At 42.9% G+C, this 23,322-nt stretch overlaps 1 protein-coding gene across 1 annotated transcript in view; it reads left to right on the top strand.

The window, feature by feature from the left end:
* The first annotated feature begins 3,092 nt into the window (after positions 1 to 3,092).
* The window catches only part of LOC148518776 (cytochrome P450 2A4-like), a 32,009-nt gene continuing 11,779 nt past the window's right edge, over positions 3,093 to 23,322 (top strand). Inside the window, exons 1-7 of the mRNA XM_088477108.1 lie at positions 3,093 to 3,266; positions 9,489 to 9,651; positions 9,871 to 10,020; positions 12,537 to 12,697; positions 16,656 to 16,832; positions 19,076 to 19,217; positions 20,936 to 21,120. Coding sequence (XP_088333234.1) covers positions 3,093 to 3,266; positions 9,489 to 9,651; positions 9,871 to 10,020; positions 12,537 to 12,697; positions 16,656 to 16,832; positions 19,076 to 19,217; positions 20,936 to 21,120 — 1,152 coding nt within the window. The remainder of the gene's footprint in view (positions 3,267 to 9,488; positions 9,652 to 9,870; positions 10,021 to 12,536; positions 12,698 to 16,655; positions 16,833 to 19,075; positions 19,218 to 20,935; positions 21,121 to 23,322) is intronic.

The raw sequence follows: 23,322 nt of genomic DNA, 5'->3' as shown, positions 1-23,322 counted from the left end.
GAAGCCGGCTGTTGGTCTTTCGGTGTCAGGCTAAAGATAGGCGTCAGTATTTAGATGCCTATCTTTAATCCTGTTTTGTCGCTGTTTTCTTGTTTGCTCATTTGTATGGTCATTTATATACTTTGTAAGGCGCTGCAGAACCCTTGTGGTGCCATATAAATAAAGGATAATAATAAGAGTGAATAGGGCTGCACTGATTGGTCAGAGGATGGCAGTTCCTACACTCTGCCCAAAGTTATAAAAATCTTGTACATATATCAAGGGCTTTAATATGGTAAAAGAGGAAATTACTCTGCATTGAAAGAGAATTGCTAGGATAAGAGGAGATACTGTATGCTGAAATTGGAAGGTTGTAGGTTAATATAAATCCCCCCAAAAATAGTGGAAAGGTGGAGTGTCTTCCCAGTGGAGGTGGTAGACAGGAATTTAATGATAGGCACATGTATACCCTAAAGTTGAAAAACACAGGAGCAGACAGGGTCAGAAAGGTTGTTATTACAGAAATTGGGTTATTTTTAGACAGCAAGGGCGCTCTGGCACTATTCCAGTCCAATTCTACATTTCAATGTATGTGACAATCTGTGATAATGCCGGTATTCCAAACATGTCACATCTCCTGGGGTCAGAGGTGCACATAAACACCTATACACACCATGCCAATGATATGTGGAAATGCAGCCTCCTACAGGATATGACCTATTTCCCCATGTTTAAAAGCAAACTCTTATTATTTACACAGTGCAATGTGTTTTTGTTTCTAATAAGGAAAAGTATCTGAAATCCAAAGATCAAAGAAGCACTCGCAGAGCTGTACAGTAGCGTACCTTATAGATAATGAGGAGCTAATGTGCGAATGTATAGAGATAGATGAAGAATGTTTCTTTATTGGTGATGTTTATTTAAAATGGGATATTTGGATCGCAGAATTACAACACTAAGGGCCTGATTTACATTTCTACGCTTTGGCGCAGCAGATACTACTTTGGACCTGGCTGCTGTGCAAAAATATGCTAATTTCTAACGGGAAAGCAATGGCACTTGTCGACATCTCAGAACTGATGTCTGCGTCTGAAGAGGAAGGATCGGAACAACATCGCCACCATCGGTCGTGATGTTTGCAGCATAAGCTTACTCAGAATGGCCACCTTCTACCTGTTTGCGAGGCCAGTAAATATGCGTGGGAAGACCTGCCCCCCTTTCCTGGAAAAGCAGGCAACGCCGCCCTGTCCTTGTCCCCAAAATACATCTTAGATGTGTGAAAATCTGAATCAGGTCCAAAAAGCCTTGCAAAATGTTAAAAAACATGAAAGATAAACCTATGCAGTCAGGGGCGTTTCTAGAGGGGAGGGGGCCTGTGTGCAGTCTCCGTTACGGGCCCCTTCCTCTCAGTCCAGCGTTGGCAGGAAGCTGAGCCCTGCGCCACACTATGCACTAGAATGTGCTCAGAGTTGCATGCGCAGGTCTCCGGGAAAATGGCCGCAGGGGCCATATTCCCTGTACTGCACATGCGCAAAACGACGGGAAAATGGCTGCGACGGCCATTTTCCAGGTGTTTTTACAGTGCTGATACCGGTTCCGCCGGGGACTCCAGGGGCCTGTGTGCACCACACACCCTGCACCCATTATAAATACGCCCCTGTATGCAATCTAAAGTTGAGTAAGACCATCAAGGCACCCTCGCCCACCGTAAATATCTATCTATAATGATTAATCTCTCAGAGAAATACACTGGCCTGATGCTGAGTTGGCGGCAAATTGGGTGTAATTTACACTGGAAAAGATGCATACAAAAATAGCAGATCTACGCTTGTACATTGTACACAAAGGGCCTGATTCAGAGCTGAACGCTCTGACCAGAGCGCTCGCTCTGAATCAGGGCCCTCCTCCCTGAAAATGGAGCGGACTCCTGGCCGCTCGCATAGCTGTGGGTGACCACCCACAGCATATGCGAGCATCCATGATGATGGTCGCGATGGTCTTGACCATCGCGACCATCGGGCTTGCGACGGAGACCATGCGGTAGGGTCTCGTTGCCGCAAGCCCTGGAGTGATTTTGGCTCTATCAGAGCCAAAATCACTCCCACTGACATCACTAGTGATGTCAGTGGGGCCGGCTTCAGACGGTAGACGTTCCCATGGGAACGCCTCCGTCTGGCAGCACGCCATCGACAGCACGCCCCTTTGGTGCGAGACCCGGAGCGATGCATGCGCAGTGGGGGAACATCGACCCGCTTGCGAGCGTCCTGCCGCTCACGAGCGGGTCTAAATGACCCCCATAGAACCATGCAAATCAGCTTATTTGCATAAATACCGCTGTATGCGAATGTAGCATGGTACACTATTAAGACTATCATTGTGCTGTTCATATGCCAGATCATGATTATATTGATTTTTTTTGTAAAGATTCCTTTTTAAAAAGCATTCTGTCCCTTTCCAAAAAAAGGTGTTGCCAGCACAATTGCTTACAGCCTAGGCTGGTAACAGCAAAATTAGTTTAAACAGCAGAGAAAAAGTCACTATTAGCACTAGGCACATTCCATAATATTTTCTACCAATAATTTCAATGCAAATACCTGTTGCTAATTAAACATACAACATTTTTAAATTTTTCAGTGTTAAAAAAAGTTTAATTCACAAAACAGTGTAAACACAGATGTGAAAACCATGTTAACAAGGACATTTTAAGATATCTTAAAATTCTTGAAATGCGTTTGTGAATTCTAATTAATGTACATTTATGACTTTATTCAAATTAAACATTATTTCTGGATATTTGATGATCCCTTCCTAATCCCAATTAGAACACAGAAACAGTCCAGGAGAGTTTTATATTTAGCAGTGGAGTCACTGTTATGCAATTAATCCTAGCTTTACAATCATCACTTAGTTTGACTATTTCAAAACCAGGACATTCTTTGGTACAGTAAATAAGTCAGTGGAAATACACCTTCCTGTCTGATGACAGTGGGTAACATAACCTACAGGTCACATATTTGGGATGAACTGAGGCAGGTGACTTACAAGGTGCATAAAAGGGAAATCCTTGTGTACAGCAGAATTACAGGTCACAGATCCTCAGACTGAGAGAGAATATGTTGCTGCCTACTGTTGTTATTATTCTTGTCCTGCTTGGTCTGGTCTGCACAGCTTGGCTGAAAAAGACTACCAAGGTGCAATCCCTTCTGCCACATGGCCCTCTACCAGTCCCACTGATAGGAAACATTCTCCAAATTAAATCTGGTAAATTCCTGTTCTCACTTCAAAAGGTAAGAAAGATGCTATGGGAATTGAATATAAGCATGAACAAAGCACGAGCAATTGTAGAGAGACTTTTATTCCAACACATATTAAATTTTCAGGATAATGTATCTTAATAAATATGTTTTCAATATTTTGCTGTAATCTAACCCTGTAACCTGTAAGTCTTATTTATGTACATTTAAAGAAAATAAATATGAGTATCACGTGCATTTCGTAGAAACAACCACCTGTAAAATATAGATCTACAGTAATAGCAGTAAATTATTAAACTGGTCATAAAAGATACATTAATACATTAATAATTTTCTAAATCATAATAATATATTTTTGAAATGCACAGTAAAATAAAGTAAAAAAAACTTTGACACTTTGCATTTTTGTAGAATATGTGTATGCTTAATACGAGTATTACGAGTACATGTCACACAATTTTTATTTAAAAAAATAATAATAATAATTTAAAATACTATTAAATATTTTGTAAAAAAATGCAATAAAATATGGTTTAAATCTGGTTACTTCACATTGTCAATATGTTTCATTCACTTATTAAAAACAATAATATTATTATTTTGAAAAAATTTAAAAACTCTTGTGCCCAGATGAACTCTTGTCACCTTCATGGTTGGACTTGAGAAGACTCAGAGCTATCAGCTTGTTGATGCCATATAATTTGTTTAGGATCCCACTAAGATGTATCAAATCTTCTAAAGAGGACAGGTGGAGAAGGTCCCTATAGCAACCAATCAGTTCCTAGTGATCATTTTATAGCATGTACTTAATAAACTATATCTTGAAGCTGATTGGTTGCTATGGTAAACTTCTTCACTTGTCTTCTTCAGAAAGTTTGATGCATCTCTAACATTGGCAGTAAACACTCTCATTAATAGTCATAAATATTTAAACATGTCTAAAAGAAATCTAACTTAGGTCATGTAAAGGTGGCTATGTGGCTGCTATGAGGACAGTAATAGATGTCCGCCTGATCTGCATAAATCATCTCGGGAAGTAGTTGTTTTGTTGATACTTGCAAAGTGGACAGCATAATGCTGGCAGCTTTATGCCGATGTAATACTAATACATATTATAATATATTAACTGTGTCAGTAGAATACTATGTTTAAAGTTATACTGCTGACAAATTGTCTGATTCTGAGTTGGGAGCAAAACAAAAAAAGCAAATAACTTTTTGTCTGGGACAAACAATGTTGAACTTCTAGGGGTTGAAACACATTTAATTTTTTGCCATACGGGGTGAATACTGGCTGCCAGAGCCGTAACTACAGCAGACTTTTTGGTGCCCTGTGCCAAAGAGAGCATTGGCGCCCCCTATCCCCCCTCATTTTTTAAATAGGGACATATGATAGTGCACCTGAAAAAGGGCCATGGCCTTCTGGGGAGGCCCAGGGAAGAGATAGGGGAGGCCAGGAGATGCTGGGGATAAAAGAAGCGGAAGCTACAAGTGAGAATGATAAAAAAACAGGAAAATTGACAGGTCCCCTGCCCTTCGGTGCCCTGAGCCATGGCACTGGTCGTACTACCCTAGATATGGTCCTGCTGGCTGCTTTTGCATGTACCCCACAAATACTGTACAGCTTTATTTTAACACTGCAATTTAGATTGCAGTTTGGACACGCCCCTCTCAAATCTAAATCTCTCTGCACCTTTTAAATCTGCACCCAGCTGCAGTGCAATATGGTTTTGCCAGGTGCACAGATACTTGCTCTTTTTTCGCTTTCTTCCCAACTCAGAATAAGCTCCAAAGACAGGGAGTTCAGAAAGTGGGTAAAGTGCAATGTAATTTTCTTTGTTTTCACAGTAGTACAGTAGGTACAGTATTCACACACTAGAACAAGACTATTATAACCAAATTGTATAGAGTCTTTAGGACTCCCAGCTGCATAACTACCAATATTCCATACTAGTCGACTGTCCCAAAATTAGTAATGTAGCCTACTAAGTAATTTGTGTTGAATCATAAAATGTTTAGGTGAATTTGGGGTGTGGTTTGGGCAGAAAGTGGGTGGGGCTGATATTCTTCTGATTTTGATTTTTAAAATATTCAGTAGCAGGTAGCATCTGATTAAAGACACATATAGGTGGGTGATCTGGATATGGAAAGTTAAACATATGCAAAATATTACTGAATTTACTTTAGAGATTTGCCCTGGACCTTTTTTGCTTATTTTCTTTCTGGTTTTGGTTCTAAATCATCGGCTGGTTTTGGTTTTGCCAAACTGTTGTGACTGGGTTTGGTTTTGGATTTTTTTCTAAAAATTATCAAAAAAAGCTAAAATTACATATTTTTAGCCTTTTTGTTTTGTTCCTAGAGTATTATTAACCTCATCAACATTAAATTTCACTCATTTTCAGTCAATTTTGACCACCACACAGCTTACAATATTGTTTTCAATATTACATTTTGCGACTGGGTGAGAGCTGTCATACTTGCTTCCCCTTGCAAAGGAATGTTTCACAATCAATTTTTGTTTGAAACTAGTCTTCTTGGTCCCCTTCTGGGATGAAGATCCTGCAGCAGTAGGCCTAGCGCTGAAGGATTCTTCTGAGGAATCCTAGATAGGGAAGGAGTTATCTAGCCTTAACAAATTGGATGCAGAACTACCTCCGATCATTACTGTGGATATTGAAGATGAAGGTGTTGGCGGTAGAGAGTGCAGGTGCTGGGATCTAGTTGAACTTGACAGAAGGAAGCTAGCTGATGCTGAACTTCTTGTTATTTTTTAGCACCAGTTTCTGATGTTGTCGAAAACTTTTCACGAGTTTGCTGCAAATGACGTAACAGGGAGGAGGGTCCTAGATGGTTAACGTCCCAACCTCTACTTATTGTGGTTTTACAAATGCTACAGATGTCTTGACAATTGTTGTCAGGATTTGGATAAAAATAATTCCACACATAAGAGGTGCATTTGTTAGTCCTACGCCCAGACATGACAATGGCCTTCCTCTTATCATGGTCAAGAGCTGCTTCCACTCTTGCCTGACTAACACAAACAACATCCTCATCCTCAACATCCTCATTAGCACCGGTGTCCGCTCCACAAATATCTCCTCATCCTCTTGCACTTCCTCTGTGGCATCCTCAATTCTATATCATCACCTATATTTGTGCTGCTCATTCCCACATTTGTAGAGGGAGCAGAAATGGTGGAAGGTAGCTTCTCTGCGAGTACAACATTATCAGAAAGGTCAGGCTCACATATTGCACTCGTGGTCACACTTAGACTATCCTAAGGGATTTGTGACATTTCTGTTTCTAAACGCAGTTTGTTATACTGCCTTAGTGGTTTTTATTATTTTACACCTCTTCTACACTCTGAGTGATAACTTCTTGCATCGCCATGAGAGGCACAGGAAGATGCCTTACTGACACTTGCAGAACCACCACTCATAAATAAAGGCCAAGGCCTCAGTCTTTCCTTACCACTGCGTGTGATGAATGGCATGTTGTCAATTTTATGTTTTTCTGCACCACATCTTCCCTTTATTAGATGTGTTTTTTCCTTTAGACCCTCTATGCCAGGGGTCTTCAAATCTTTGCCCACCAATTGGGGCACCCGTGGAGCCATTCCCTGTGGCTCGCCTGCTGTGTCTCTTCAGTATTTTGTGAATGAGACACAGAGCAGGCATTAGGGTGCACGGCTGCTTACAGTGACCAGGGGGAGGAGGTGGACGTTCCTTGGAGTCATGCTGAGTATATTGCATGGCCACAATCAGATTAGAGTGGCTGGGCAGCAGCAGCATTCTCTTCCAGACAGTGACTCACGAGTCCTAGCCATCAGTCTGTACACTGTTTTGGCAGCTAGATAGCTGATTGGTGAATGCATGGCCATCCACCAATCACTGTTGTGAGCTATCCACAAATCGAAGAAAAGGAAAGTACAAATGCACAGTGGGAAAAGTGTGGAGCCAGAGGGCACAGCAGCAGGAGCCGAGGAGATGGCCTCCCCCAAAGTTCTGAGGTCTGATTTGAATGGATCCTTTATGCTGGAGGGGGGCAATTATGCCACATAATTGTTTGTGGATGGGGGCAACTATCTGATATAATTAATGGAGGAGAAGGGACAGTTATGGGGCATAATTTTAAATGTGGGAGGAGGTGGGGCCATTCTGGGACCTAATTGAAATTGTAGGAGGGAGCAGTTATGGGACATAATTGTGTGAGACGGGGGCAGAGCCTCAATACTGCAGTATAGATTAGTGGCCCTCGGGCTTCATTGATGTGGTCCACACTGTGGGCCCACACTGTCTTAAAAGTTGAAGACCCCTGGTCTATGCCCTTGAGCATCGGCTGTAGTAGATGACATTGAAGGACTAGCGTTGTCATCTTTACTGGTTGCAACAGCTGCAGTGACAGCACTTGGTTGCTCATCTTCTCTAAACAAAGCGCCCCAAACAGTACAAACAATACAATTATTTTTTTGTGGTGTAGCTGTATTCCTGCGCATACTAGAGCCACAGGTCTTATATAGGCATGTGACCAAAACAAAGTGCACAAAACAGTGCAACCCATACAATTTTTTTAATATGGCGCAGCTGTATTCCTGTATGGACTGAAACCACGAGGCTTATACAGTATATGCACGGGAGCAAAACAAAGCACACACAACAGTAAAAACAATACAATTATTTTTATATTTTTGATGGTGCAGCTGTATTCCTGCGTGGACTGGAGCCACAGGGCTTATATATACGCGTGAGCAAAACAAAGCACAACAAACAGTACAAACAATACAATTATTTCATTTTATTTCTTTTATGTCATAGGCGCAGCTCTATTCAAATGTGAGTCACAGGGCTTATATATGCATGTGAAGATCTTGGTGATAGAGTCTGGACACTGCACAGCCAATACAGTAGAGTACAACACCCCCTATAAACATTGACTAAGCTGCACAGCCACTTGTGACTTGTGAGTGTGGACACTGGACACAGCCTATACAGTGGAGTACAGCACAGTATACAGCAGTGTGCACCCCCTATACACTACACATTGACTAAGCAGCACAGCCACTTGTGACTTGTGAGTGTGGACACTGGACACAGCTTATACAGCGGAGTACAGCACAGTATACAGCAGTGTGCACCCCCTGTACACTACACATTGACTAAGCAGCACAGCCACTTGTGAGTCTGGACACAGCAGAGTACAGCACAGCAGCATGCACTCCCCTATATACACATTAACTAAACAGCACAGTCTATACATCAGCATACAGCGCAGCAGCATGCACCACCCTATATATAGTTATACACAACATCACAGCCTATACAACAGAGTTAAGCGCAGCATACAGCAGCATGCTTGACAAAGAAATGGCACCAAGTCCCATCCGCTGCGCCTTATATAGAATCCAAAACCCGCAAATATCCGATGGCGCGAGATGACATTTTGCCTCAAAGTGGAATCTGAGTCAGGTGGAAAGATCCGAGCCGCTGATCGGATCTACTCTAATTCCCAATTTTTGAGTGTGTTCAGATTCCAAGGAATCCGAAAAGCTCATCTCCAATTTAGTTATAATGGAATGACCCACCTAATCCAAAGGGTTGTGCCCATCCATAAACCATGAGCTGCCGGGTGGAGCAAGAACAGCTTTAACTGACCACATCTCTACAATCCTTAGCTCAGGGCCTTCTTTAGAGAGGAGGAGGCCTGTGTGCATCCCCCGTCATGGGCCCCCTCCTCTCACTCTGGTGGCCTGTACCCAACTGATGCGGTTGGCCGGCCACTGCAGAATCACTACACTCTTGGCACTAGAGTATTCCCAGAATCTATTGCGCATGTGCAGATCGCCGGGGAAATACCACAGCTGACATTTTCCCAGCGATTTCCTCACAGAGCATGCGCAAAAAGCTGGAAAAATGGCAGCAGCAGCCAATTTCCAGCATTTGAGCAGCGCTGGGAGACCCAACACGGGACCTCGGAGAGGTAAGTTTTAGCAATATGGGTGCAGGATGTGTGGTGCTGGCACCCCTTGGATCCGGGGGCCCGTGTGCACCGCACACCCTGCACCCATTATAGATACGCCCCTGCCTTAGCTATACTTGTGAAAGAGTGTTAGATTTTACTTTTTTTTCCATTTAGAGGATTCTTTGAAAGTACTGTTATCAGGCAGACTTCAGGATTAGTACAAATCATAATGATGAAAACCAAGTAAGTTTCATACATAAAACATGAACTCCTCACTCACTCCTGATTATCTGTGCAGTTTCAGGAGATATATGGACCAGTGTTCACTATATATATTGGAACTAAGCCCATAGTTGTGCTTTGCGGTTATGATGTGGTGAAGGAGACTCTGATAGACCAGAAAGACTTATTCAGTGGAAGAGGGGCAATGCCATTGCATGACTATGTGCTGAAAGGATATGGTGAGTTGTGATGTCATATATATAATGTGTGTGTATGTATATATATATATATATATATATTTATATAAAACCACTGTAATTATAAGTGCATTATTTACATGCCTACTGTATACTGCATATAATATCAGTATAGAGTATAAATATGTAGAATTTGAGTTTATATTGAATAGTCACATCTGGGACACTTACTGTAACTTGACGAACATTTTCTCCCCCCAGGTATCATTGGCAGCAATGGGGAACGCTGGAAACAAATGCGTCGTTTTGCACTTACCACTCTAAGGAATTTTGGGATGGGGAAGAGAAGCATAGATGAGAGAATCCAGGAGGAGGCAAAGTGTCTTGTAGAGGAATTTGGCAAAACTGAAGGTGAAGACTTTGAGAATTATTCTGTAGATACCTCAAACCCCATGTCTCATAGCTCCCTTCTGTCTGTGTTACCCGGCAGTAGGAGGGGCAGGCCTCATGTCTCATAGCTCCCTTCTGTCTGTGTCACCTGGTAGTAGGAGGGACAGGCCCCATGTATCATAGCTCCCTTCTGTCTGTGTCACCTGGTAGTAGGAGGGACAGGCCACATGTCTCGTAACTCCCTTCTGTCTGTGTTACCCGGCAGAAGGAGGGACATGCCCCATGTCTCGTAACTCCCTTCTGTCTGTGTTACCAGGCAGTAGGAGGGACAGGCCTCATGTCTCATAGCTCCCTTCTGTCTGTGTTACCCGGCAGTAGGAGGGGCAGGCCTCATGTCTCATAGCTCCCTTCTGTCTGTGTCACCTGGTAGTAGGAGGGACAGGCCCCATGTATCATAGCTCCCTTCTGTCTGTGTCACCTGGAAGTAGGAGGGGCAGGTCCCATGTCTCATAGCTCCCTTCTGTCTGTGTTACCCGGCAGTAGGAGGGACAGGCCTCATGTCTCATAGCTCCCTTCTGTCTGTGTTACCCGGCAGTAGGAGGGGCAGGTCCCATGTCTCATAGCTCCCTTCTCTTAGTTACCCGACAGTAGGAGAGACAGGCCCCATGTCTCATAGATCCCTTCTGTCTGAAGAACCGTAACTAGACTTTTTGGTGACCTGTGGCAGAAAAATCATTGGCGCCCTCCTATTTTTCAAATAGGGACATACGCACCCGAAAAAGGGGCATGACCTAAGGGGGAAGGGCCAGGGAAGAAATAGGGGATGCCAGGATATGCTGTGGATAAAATAAGAGGAAGCAACAAGTGAGAATGATAATAAACAGAAAATTTACAGGCCTGAACAGCGACCCCTGCCCTGCAGAGCCCTGTGCCACGGCACTGGTCGCACTACCCTAGTTATGGCCCTGTATCTGCGTTATCCAGCAGTAGGAGGGAGAGGCCTCAAGTCTCATAGCTCCCTTCTGTCTGTGTTACCCAACAGTAGGAGGGACAGGCCTCATGTCTCATAGCTCCCTTCTGTCTGTGTTACCCAACAGTAGGAGGGACAGGCCTCATGTCTCTTAGCTCCCTTCTGTCTGTGTCACCTGGTAGTAGGAGGGGCAGGCCTCGTGTCTCATAGCTCCCTTCTGTCTGTGTTACTCTGCAGTAGCCTACCCTCCAAAGTGACCCATTCCACCAGGTACAAAATGTTCTGCTCCTGGATTTCCCACCTCATTTATGATTGCAGCCACTATTTTTACCAATTAACTAGTTCGATGGGATTGGTATGATTTACTGCCAGACGCATGTCCGGAGGTTAAAATCCCGGAAGACCGGCACCAGTGAAGATCCCGTCAGCAGCTAAGGTAAGTACTAACTAACCTAACTCCCCTAACCCTAATCTTCCCTTAGGGGTGCCTAACCCTAACCTCTCCCCAAGTGCCTAACCCTATCCCCCCTCTAAGTGCCTAAACCTAACCCTCCCTTCCCAGCAACCTAAACCTAAGTCTCCCGGAGAGATGCCTAACCCTAACCTCCCCCCTGGCGGGTGCCTAACTCTAACCCCCCCTTCCCCTAGCCTAACTCTAACCCTCCCAGGGGGTGCCTAACCCTAAGTCTCCCATGGGAACCCCTAACCTGACCCTCCCGGTGTAGCTAAAATGACAGGTGTCGAGATTTCAACACTTGTCATTAGACCCTTGCCGGGAATAGATAGTCAGGATGCAGACGGTCGGCATTTAGACTGTCGGTATCCCAACTGCATACCAGTTCAACACATGTGACTGCAATCATAAATTAGGTGGGAAGCCCAGTAGCAGAGCATTTTTGGACGGTCAGCAGTAGGAGGGACAGGCCCCATGTCTTTTTACTCCCTTCTGTCTGTGTTACCCTGCATTAGGAGGGGCAGGCTCCATGTCTTGTTGCTCCCTTCTGACTGTGTCATCCTGTAGTGAGAGGGTCAGGCTCCATATCTCATAATATAGCTCTCTTCCATCTGTGTCATCCTGTAGAAGGAGGACTTCATGCTTCATATAGTCCCCTTCTGTCTGGGTCACCCTGTAGAAGGAGGGACAGACTTCATGCCTCATAGCTTCCAGCAGTATGGATGTCTCATAGGATCAATTTTTTTGTCTCATCCTGCAGTGAGATGGACAGGTTCCATATCTTACAGCTCCCTTCTGTCTGTGTCACTATGTCAACCTGCTATTACCTGGTGCCCTAGATTGTAAGCTTCTAGGAGCAGGGTTCTCCTCCCAACTGTTTCATAGCCTTCTTCTCTAGCACTTCTATGATAGCCTTCATCTTCCCAGCTGTATTGTGTATGGAGAATTGTGTTGCTAATTGTTACTTGTGCTCTGTTTATAAGTTGGTCACTGTATTGTAATGTAATGTTCTTTGTACCCTTTACTGTATGTACGGTGCTGCGGACCACTTGTGGCGCCCTATAAATAAAATGTAATAATAATATACATATATGGTGTTATGTCTGTTAATAGGAAAGCCGTTTGACCCCACCTTTCTTTTTGGCTGTGCTGTATCCAACATTATCTGCTCTATTGTATTTGGGAAGCATTATGAGTACAAGGATGAACGGTTTTTGACTCTGCTAAGAAATATCACTGGGATATTGCGCTTCTTGAGCTCTTCATGGGGTTTGGTGAGTATTAAAATCATCAGAAAACTCTACTCGAGGGTAAATTTATCCCATAACTTTATAAGCAAACTAGACATATACCTAGGGTAGCACTTTTCAGGGTATTTTTTGTTAATTTATAATAATTTTACTAGAGATGTGCAGGTCTGGATTTCTGAAACACCTTTGTGTCCCGGATCGCATCTGTTAGCTCTTCGGAAATCTCAGATTTAAAACTTGTATTTTCGACTTGGACATTTTAGCAACTTTTATTCGATTTTCAATGATTTTTTATCTGAATCCAAAACCAAAACACTTGAGGGTGGTTTTGCAAAACAAAACTAAAATACAAAGATGAATCCATCCAATACCACAACCTGGGGGTCAACGCACATCTCTAATTTTGTCTATTCCCAAATGAGAAATGTAGATTTAATTTGATTTCTGAAAATGTAAGATCACTGAGGGCTGGTCGTCTGTTTCATATTACATCATTTGACTTTTGATCAGGAAACCCTTCTCATGTGGAACCCAAAGACAAGAAACAATGTCATACAGTGAAGTGCCAATTTTGGATCCATTGTATTAAACCATCTAAAGAGTGAGAAAGTGCACAATGGAAAAGTTGTACGTGGCAACCAATGATCTTTTAGCTATCATTTTATAGAAACTATATGATAAATTAAATACTAGTTAGTAGCTGGCTGACTGATTGCTTGCTAAGGGCAACTTCTCTATTTGTCTAGTTCTCCACTCTTTAACATCAAAGCACTGTGGCATTCAGTTGTGCAAAATAGACAGGAAATAGAGATGTTTTAATCTCTTAGGGATATATTTACTAAAGTGCAGGGTTTTTAGAAGTGGAGATGTTGCCCAAAGCAACCAATTAGATTCTACTTAATAGTTATCCAACACCTTCTAGAAGATAATAGCTAGAATCTGATTAGTTGCTATGGGCAACATCTCTACTTCTAAAAACCTGCACTTCAGTAAATATACCCCTTAGAGTGTATTTCTCCGACATCAGTTAGCAGCGATGGGACAGATTAATTTCTTAGAGCATTAAGGGGTATATTTACTAATGTTCAATATTGATTTTAGTGTGATTTGACATTTAATTTTCATTTGATTTGCATTTGGAGATTTACTAAAGGCAAAACCGAATGTCAAATCGAACATAAAACTGAATCCCACTCAAAATCGAATATCAGAAAAACATCGGTACTTTTACATAGACCAACATACAAATCCCATATTTACTAAGATTCGATTTCAAAAGGAACACCAAATCAAACTTATAATTGAAATTCAAATACCCAAAACAATAGATCTGCTTCAGGCATTCCATTTTAGCAGGAGCAGGTATGATTGACACAGATGCATGCACAGATCAGTGTAAAAAGCTACAAAAGTTTAAGAAAAAAAAAAAAACTTACATGGGGTCCCCCCTTAAAATTACAACCAGCCCGGACTTTTCAGAGCAAGTCCTGGTTGCGTAAATACGGGGGACAAAAGACATATTATTTAGCACAGCCAGCACTGGGCTCAGCGGGCTAGTCCTGGTTTTGGAGTTACAGGGGACAAAATGAGTAGGGGTCCCCTGCATTTACCATAACCAGCACTGGACTCTTTCTAGTAGCGGTGTAATGCCGCAGCCAGGGAACCCGTTACCAGGTACCCAGGCAAAAAGCATTATTCCTGACCATTATTTAGCCCAAGCTGGGGATCTCTGGGGAGGTGGGGACCCCCCCAATAAAGGGATCTACCTCTCCAGGGCACCCCAGGCCTGGGCTGACAGCCCGGGGCTATCCCCGGCACCCCTGGCATGTGGGTGCCGGGTTGATAGTGTAAAGTGTCGTGCACCGTGAAAGTATAAGTTTATTACACACATACACACTCACACATACTCACCTACAATACATGGGCAGGTCCTCTTGTCCAAGTAGGCATCTAGCCTCTTCTTAAAACAAAAAAACTAGGTGGCCGAACCAGGAACTTAGCAACAGAGCAGAGAGTGATACCCCAGGCAGGAAAGAGGAGCTGCATCGGTTGTGATAGGCGCAAAGTGCGAGAGTGAACACTAACATCTAGAGAAGTGTCTTAAAATATTTAAAAAGAGTCAATGTGAAACTGGGACAGCACCAGACCCCAATCTGCTAAGACCAGACATTTGCAGAGAAGGACCACTTCAGCTTTTTTCACTTGCTGAAGAAGCAGTCGCCCAGTCTATGGAGGTGACCCACAGATACAAATAATCCATACCAGCTACCTGTACAGTGATATGGAACATGCTAGAGAGGGGTCACATCCAGCTGCCCAGGCTATTTTGCAAGCGGAGGCCATTGGTGCTAGCAGCATACTACCACAGGTAGCTCAGTATGTGCTGATGGGATCATAATTGTTGAAGAAATGATAATAGAAAGCAAGGCCAGTCATGTAGAGAGCTGCCTCCCATACATAAAAAACCTAAAAGCATGTAGCTAAATATTATAGTAATATTATTTGACCACTAATTATTTAATATTGATTTTGTCCAGATGTTTTATACAGAAGTGAATTGTTTCCAGGATATTTTCTTAAATGTGACATTTACTGTCAATTATTATAACATTTTATTTATGTAAATGAACAAGAATGTATAAAATAAATGTTTTTTTTTATGTATAACAAGACTAGCTGCCAAATAAATGATAATAGGCAAATGTACTGTATATAGTGACTCATATGTATATAGCAATGAAAGAGTCAGTGAGGCCAATGTTCTGGAGCCACACTTTGGACCTCCATGGCACCACTAAGAGCAATGTAGGCATTTGTGATCACCATGTTGATCTTGCTGGACCTGTTTAGCTAGAATCGGATAGCTCAGTTGTCACCCTGCCTCTTGGATGGCTAGTTACTGCCCAGATATCTATTTTAACATTTTCAGTCTGATTCTGACTTGGAAGCAAAGCAAAAACAGCAAGTACTGTAACTTTACACCTTGGCAAATCCATGTTGCATTGCAGGTGGGGTGAGAGTGGCGAATCCAAACTCCAATTTAAATGTCAGTGTAAAAATAAAGCTGTCCAGCATTTGTGGGCTACATGCAAAAGCAGCATTTACCCTGCAGGAAAGACAAAAATATATTTGTGCCCCTTGCGGTGCAACAAGATTTGTCCAAGTGCAAAGTTACTTGCTTTTTTTGTTTTGCTCCAACTCAGAATCATGCCCTTTTCATAGATCTATGGGTCTATTCATGAACTGGTTTTCTCTAGCTTCACAGCTGGGGGAGTCAACAATTTTTCTTTCTCATATTTACCACCATAAATACAGCGTCTTTTTGTTTGGCTTTGTATTTATGTACAACCCCATAGATTGTATTGGGAGCTGAGCAGTTTTGCAATTTAAGAGAAACGCTTCTCTTTTTACATCTTTTGTTCAAAACATAGCACCATCCGAGAATAGCGTTATGTCTATCTACATGCCTTTTCAACTGGAGAAAAGCAGAGAAGAGACTGATCTATTGCTGTCTTTTACCACTGTGCAATGGCCACTGGCTCCTTCCATGTTCACTTATCTGGGCAGCCTGTAGATAAGTATTGTAGATGTACTGAAAACAGCACTCTTGCATTCTTCTCACCTCATCGTACAGATCTACCCACAGGTCAGCCTATTATGAAATAACTCTCTTCTTTTATTTAATATATCTTTTATATTCATTTTTTTTTTTTTTTTTTTTATTTACATTCTGCGGATGCACAGATGGGTGCACTTTTATAGAAATTAGAAAGATACAGTATGTTGACGTGTTTCACATTTAAGATATGACTTATGGAAGTCATCGCATGGAGCTGTAATTCTTTGTCGAGACAGGTATATTTCACTAAACCTGTCCTGGCAGGTCAAATAGGGTAAATATTGTAGTGAGACTGTTGATAAACATGGTGAAAAACACTTTCATAATGGAGCCCTAATCTCCTATATTGGCTTGATTTTGTAGATTTTTTACTACTTTCATGGGTTGCTGGTCAAAGTTCCTGGGCCTCATCTGCAAGGTTTGCGCTGTTTGACAGATCTTAACGCATTTGTCCAAGAGAGGGTGAAAAAGTATATGAAGACCCTGGATGTCTACTCTCCCCGGCACTTTATTGACTGTTTTCTGATTAAGATGCAGCAGGCAAGTAGCAAAACGTCCTTATGTTAAATTTCATGGACAGAGGGCCTGATTCAGAGCCGGACGCTCTGACCAGAGCGCTCGCTCTGAATCAGGGCCCTCCTACCTTAAAATGAAGCTGCTTCCTGGCCGCTCGTATAGCTGTGGGTGACCACCCACAGCTATAGCGAGCGGCCATGATGATGGTTGCAATGGTCAAGACCATCGCGACCATCGGTCTTGCAACAAGACCCTGCGGTAGGGTCTCGCTGCCGCAAGCCCAGGAGTGATTTTGGCTCTATCAGAGCCAAATCACTCCCACTGACATCACTACTGATGTCAGTGGGGCCTGACTCAGACGGTAGGTGTTCCCATGGGAACGCCTCCGTCTGGCAGCCACACCCCCGGCACGCCCACCAAAAGGGGCATGCTGTCACTCACCATCGACAGCACGCCCCCTTTGGTGCGAGACCCATGACGACAGCTTGGCTGTCGCTATGAGGGTCTCGCGCATGCACACGACGGAGCTCCCTCCGTCGTGCGCATGCGCATTAGGGCACCATCGACCCGCTTGCGAGCGTCCTGCGCTCGCGAGCGTGTCTGAATTAGGCCCAGAGAGCAGTGAGGGAAGGTTCTGTATAGTGTATAGTGTTCGGATTCTCTATAGTGAGAGACAATATAAGGAGTGGGATTGAGCAGTCAGAATACACATTGGGGGACATACTGTATGAAAACACTTGTACAAGTTACAGTGTAGAAATGGTGGTGTTGCTAAGGGCTGATACTGAGTCACATGCTCCAGCAACTACTTTAGCTTCTTTTGCCATAGTTGCACCTGCATGGACTAGGATGCCCACCTTTAGCATCTGTAGACCAAACACGTGCACCAGCCCCATCCTTCAAAACATTCCTCCAGAGTAAGCGATTAAGGATCTGAGGGGCTGATTCAGCATTGTACTTATTTTCAATGCTGAATGCAGATTCTCGATTACCGGAAATCTGCGCGTGCGCAGAACCCATTCTGCGAATGTGCAGAATGGGTCCTGTCTAATCACACACAGCCACTTCTATGCCTCTACCTGATTGACAGGCAGAGGCATTTAAGGGGCGGTGCTCGGATGGCTGCCGTTCCCATAAATGGGGGCATGTCCACCTCCGTTTTCCGGGAGTGGCAAGGCAAGGGGCTTGACGGACGCAGTTTCCTGGCCTTGCAAGTCAGCCAACTGAGTAAGCCTCAGCTTACTCAGGCTTGGTGATGGTGATCCCAGCCTGAGACCTCGGTTGCAGTACTGGGATCGAAATTGCAGCAGGGGGCGTCATATACCTCCTGCTGCATTTGCATATTAGCAAGGATGGAATTGCAAAGCTGCCTGAGTGAAGCTCTGCAATTCCGTCCTAAGCTAAATCATCCACTGAGTGTGCAACCAATTCAGCGACGTGCCTGCGACACTTCCATAGCACAGCCATAAGATGGTGCATCACCGTGCATCAGAACAGCCACCTCCCAGTCACCTCCCAGGATTGCCCCATACATTACACACACCGTCTGTCTCAACCTCTACTGCGACTCTGTGCACCCACATACCAGATTTTAGGGATTTTCACACCTGCGCAGTAGCAAAAAATCCCCCTGTGAACATCGGGATTTCGAACGGCTCAGAATCAGGCAGTTATCTCTTACTTTCTAGTTACTGTTCCTGTAACCCACTTCTTTATTAATACCCCCACTAATGGCTATTTTACCATTTTCAGAGGCTCCTTATAGTTTATGTTTGCAAATTTTGAAAAAAATAAAATAATGTCAGATAGACTCTGGCTAATTTGGTCAACGTAACTTGTTACCTGTATAAAAAAATAAAAAAATTAATATCCCCTCATGTGTTTCAAACTGACGGTCTTGGGCATGTATAAACACATCTCATTGATGATTGTTGAGCTCGCCATACACTAATTGGTAATTGCCCAGAAAATGAAACAACTGCTCTGAATGATTTTTGTTCAGTGCACGGACATGGCCGATAATCATTCCCAGCATGTAGACGGCTGAAAAATGTTCTGGATCGTTTGGTTTGATGGTCAAACCTCTCCAGTTCTCCTGACTGTTGTTCAGCTGATTCCATGCTGCAGAGTATGGAGGTGCTCTGATTATCAGGCTGTCACTTCTCCCCTCATCCATGTGCACTAAGTCTATGGCCAGCATTAGAATCAGCATTAGAATCAGTGACTTGTTGGCTATAATATTTATATTATGTGTCTTTTTTACCCAGGATAAGCAGAATCCAGACACTGAGTATCACATGGAGAATCTTGTGATATCTACATTAAACTTGTTCACTGCTGGGACGGAAACCGTCAGCACCACACTCCGATATGGCTGCCTCATTCTACTCAAATATCCAGATATTCAAGGTAATAATGATAATACTGGACTGGGTATAATATGGATTAATGGGTATTGGATGCCAGCGCTCAGGATCCTATTGGTCAGAATCCCAATGCCAGCATCCCAACAGGGCTAGTATCTTAACCCTACCCCTAAAACTAACCCTCTCCCCACAGCCTAAACTTAACCCCCCACACAGCCTAAACCTAACCCTCCCCCCTACCTCGCAACCTAAACTTCCCACCCCACAGCCTAACTTTTAACTTCCCCGTAGTCAGGGGCGTGTTTATAATGGGTGCAGGGTGTGCTGTGCACACGGGTCCCTGAGTCCAGGGGGGCCCACACCACACACCCTGCACCCATAAAACTTACCTCTCCGGACTTCCATGTTGGCTCCGGTGCCTGCGCCTGTAAAAACAGATGGAAAATGCCCAACGCAGCCATTTTCCTGGCATTTTCGCATGCGCAGTACAGGGAAAATGGCCACCACAGCCATTTTCCCGGTGACTTGTGCATGCGCTTTAGACTCTGGGCACACTCTAGTGCCCAGGGTCTATAAGTGCAGTGCTGGCCGTGCACCGCTCAGTGCGCAGCCGGCCGCCAGATGGAGAGGAGGAAGCCTGTGTTGGAGACTGCACACGGACCCCCTCCTCTCTAGAAACGCCTCTGCCCCTAGTGCCTAACCCTAACCCCTAACCCTTCCCCTAACCCCAATACTTACCGCCAGGATGCCAGCGGTCAGGATCTTGCGGGTGAGAGAGAAATCTTAAGTCTGATTAGCGTTTTGGAGCTGGACTATACGAGTCTCTAAAATACCAGGCAATAATTATCACAGGCTGTCACAGAAGGACACTGTTAACTCAATAAGATAAGTCCTATGTTGCAACAAACTAAGACATTCCATTAAAAGAGGCTGGTAATTGTATTGGCATATTATTTGTTGGATTTGTGACCCATGGAGCTTTTAAAGAGATATCCGGACTCTTGATGTACAAAGGTTCTAGTAGAGGTGAAAATGGAAAATAATCTCTTACCACACAGTCCGTTACCTTTTTTTTTTTATAATTTTTGTATATTTTTGTAGAGTAATTATTGTATGATTAAATGTGTTTTTATTAGATATGAATGTATTCTGATCATTATAAACTGATATCCAATTGTAATTTGGAATAAATCCATTGATTTGTTTATACATACAGGCTTGTCTATTAATCATTTCAGCTTAGGCAAAAATTTAGTCATTCATGTTTTATAAGTGCAGCAGCTTCTATATAATATGTTGGTTAAATTCCCCTAATTGGTAGGGGTGTCAATTTTATGCCATTTGTGTGTATCCACAAACACAATGCTTTGCAGCTCCTACAATACACATTTCATATCAGCACCTAAATAGAGTTTGTATTTACGTTTCTGGCACCGAGATTCCGACTGGTGTCGGGGATTCCAGTATCGGCATCCCAATAGCTGGGATATGTACTACATCCCGGATTAATCTGTGTCTCATCAGAACACTGAAATCAGCTAACAGAAATAAAGCACCACTCTCCCTTATTACTTTCATATTTTGTATTAGTTTCAATGTCCACTAATTAGTAACACTTAATGGTGCTGAATCAACATATTCTCACAATCACAACATAAGCAGTACTCTTGTCACACACTGTTATCTCCTGCCTCTCTCTTAAATCTGATTCTCCCCAATAACATTGCCCATCGTATAACTTTCAGTTTCTTTATTGTTTAGGGAAGATCCAGGAGGAGATAGACCAGATGATTGGTGATAGGTGCCCATCAGCAGAAGACAAAATCAGGATGCCTTATACTGAAGCTGTAATCCATGAGATCCAGAGATTCAGTGATATTATCCCCACTGGACTGCCCCACCGCACAACACAGGACACCTCAGTCCGAGGATTTATTATCCCCAAGGTAAATACTTTGTATCTCTGTGCCTGATGATGATATAGATTATACTGTTCAGTACTTTCCTTCTCTTCAGAATGTAGGGTAGGCTCCAAGATCTCTGGTGACTTTATAGGAGAGAGCACACGCTGACCACCTGCCCACTTTTCTCAGCTTTGCACTGAGGGCCCGATTCAGACCTGCTCGCTAGGAGGCGTTCGCACGCAGACAGCCGATGTTTGCAATCTGCCCATGCGTACAAATCACAGTGCACATGTACAAACCAGTGCGAGCGATCGGGAAGCATTTGCTCTCTGCACAAAGACAACCCGTCTGAATGAGTGACAGGAGAGGTCGTTTGTGGGTGGTGACGGGCTGGCCGTTAGAAACGGGGGAGTGGAGGTGCGAACGCAGGTGTGCCTGCGTGTCTTAATGCCGTTTCAGATTCATAATTAAGAGGCAGCGTCATAGTACACGTCACTTGGCTGAATTTTACACGGAACCATTTGCAGTGCTTGCGGTAGGGTAATATATATGTATATAAGGTGCTGAAAGAGAGTCACTGAGGGTGGGTCTCACCAAAAAATCAATTGAATAATTGTAAAAATAAATATAATTATAAAAATCAATAAACACACTTTAAAATTGCTGCCGTATACCAGAGTAGTCTCTCTGGGAGACAAACACAACCAAAAATGTATATAGACAAAATTGTATATAAACACTACGGCGCACGTGTGACTTAATACATGTAATAACCAATAAAGATATTTTGCCTATTATAAAATGCTACTAGCATGAAAATAGAGTCGTGTGAAAGCCTTCATAAATTGCACAGTTTAATAAATATCATAGACATGATGACATGTAAATATTATGAGTAAATACATAAATGTATATAAGATAAAAAGTGTAGTATATAATCAGAGGTAGTTCTCTCGCATGGAAAATCAATCGTGTGCTGATAAATAGTCTCGTATATAGTTACCAGTACCACTCTCAAGTGTAGTGTGCAGGTGATATCCCAGCTAGAAATAATCTCTACAACCTGTGTAGTCCTTAAGAACTTTTATGAAGAAGGGATTTCATATGGCACGGTGTCACTCCAATTGTAGACAGTGTGAATGGTGTCCAAGTGGGTTAGTAATATCCTGCAGCTGGTGCAGTCCCTTGTAACTTGGTCTCCAGTTTCCCAATCAGAAACAAGTGTGTCTAAATGACACTGTCTATGGTCCGTGATGTTCCTTATCCCGTTGCTATAGATGGCACAACAATGAGAATGTGGTAATCCTTATTCGATATGAATGTAAATAGTCAGCAAACACGAAAATCCAATAAATCCAAAGTGTGGAAACCTCTGTTCTTAGCCTGACGCGTTTCTCTGTACCTGACAGCTTTATCAAAGGCAATGAATGCTCTACACTCAGCTTCTGCTTATAAGTACCAATTAGGTGAAGATATTTCACCTGAGAGTCTTAATTAGATACAATGTTATAAAAACAAAATAAAATAAGAAAAAAGAAGGTTCACACGACTTTATTATATCCTACCTTAATCGGAGACAAAGAATAGATCAAACTTAATCCATCGTTATATTTAACATTTTCTGGTCAGGGATCACGTGAGCGGACATCCCAAACGTCATCCCCTCACGTGATGTTACCGCAATATAGGGGGACCATATGATCGGTGTTCCCGATACATCCGGACGTCACCAAATCACGTGACGTTGTGTACTCACAAAGGAGTCATGTGAGCGGGATTCCCAGACGTCACTCCCCCACGTGGCATCGTATCAACATGCAACTACATATAACAAACTTCGAGATAGCCATTACGTTATCTCACAGGCAGTCACGTGGGCAGGAATCTCAGGCATCTCTCCCCCCCACGTGACTGTACTTCAACATGGGAGCACGCTAATGGGATCCCAAATTCTATATACATCATACTCTCATATGACACTCTCTCATAGAGTTATTACATAAGTGGAGGTCCTAGGATTTCTGAATATCACAAATATATATAATAGACCTAGACATTAAATCACATTGGTGAAAAATGCAGTCCATCCCATCATTAAGTGGTATTGGTTCTAAATAATCCTCCAAATGGGAATAGTACATGCAGTAAATAAATGAAAAACAGGGAATAGTAATAAAAAATAATCAATAATAAATGGTAATAGATAATAAAAAATAATAAAAAATAAATAATAAAAAAAATAAA

Source organism: Taudactylus pleione, unplaced genomic scaffold (assembly GCF_031769625.1).
Source record: "Taudactylus pleione unplaced genomic scaffold, aTauple2 ptg000199l, whole genome shotgun sequence".
In the NCBI taxonomy this organism is placed as follows: domain Eukaryota; kingdom Metazoa; phylum Chordata; class Amphibia; order Anura; family Myobatrachidae; genus Taudactylus; species Taudactylus pleione.
Note: the sequence above shows the minus strand (reverse complement) of the source record. Positions and strands in the feature narration are given on the sequence as shown.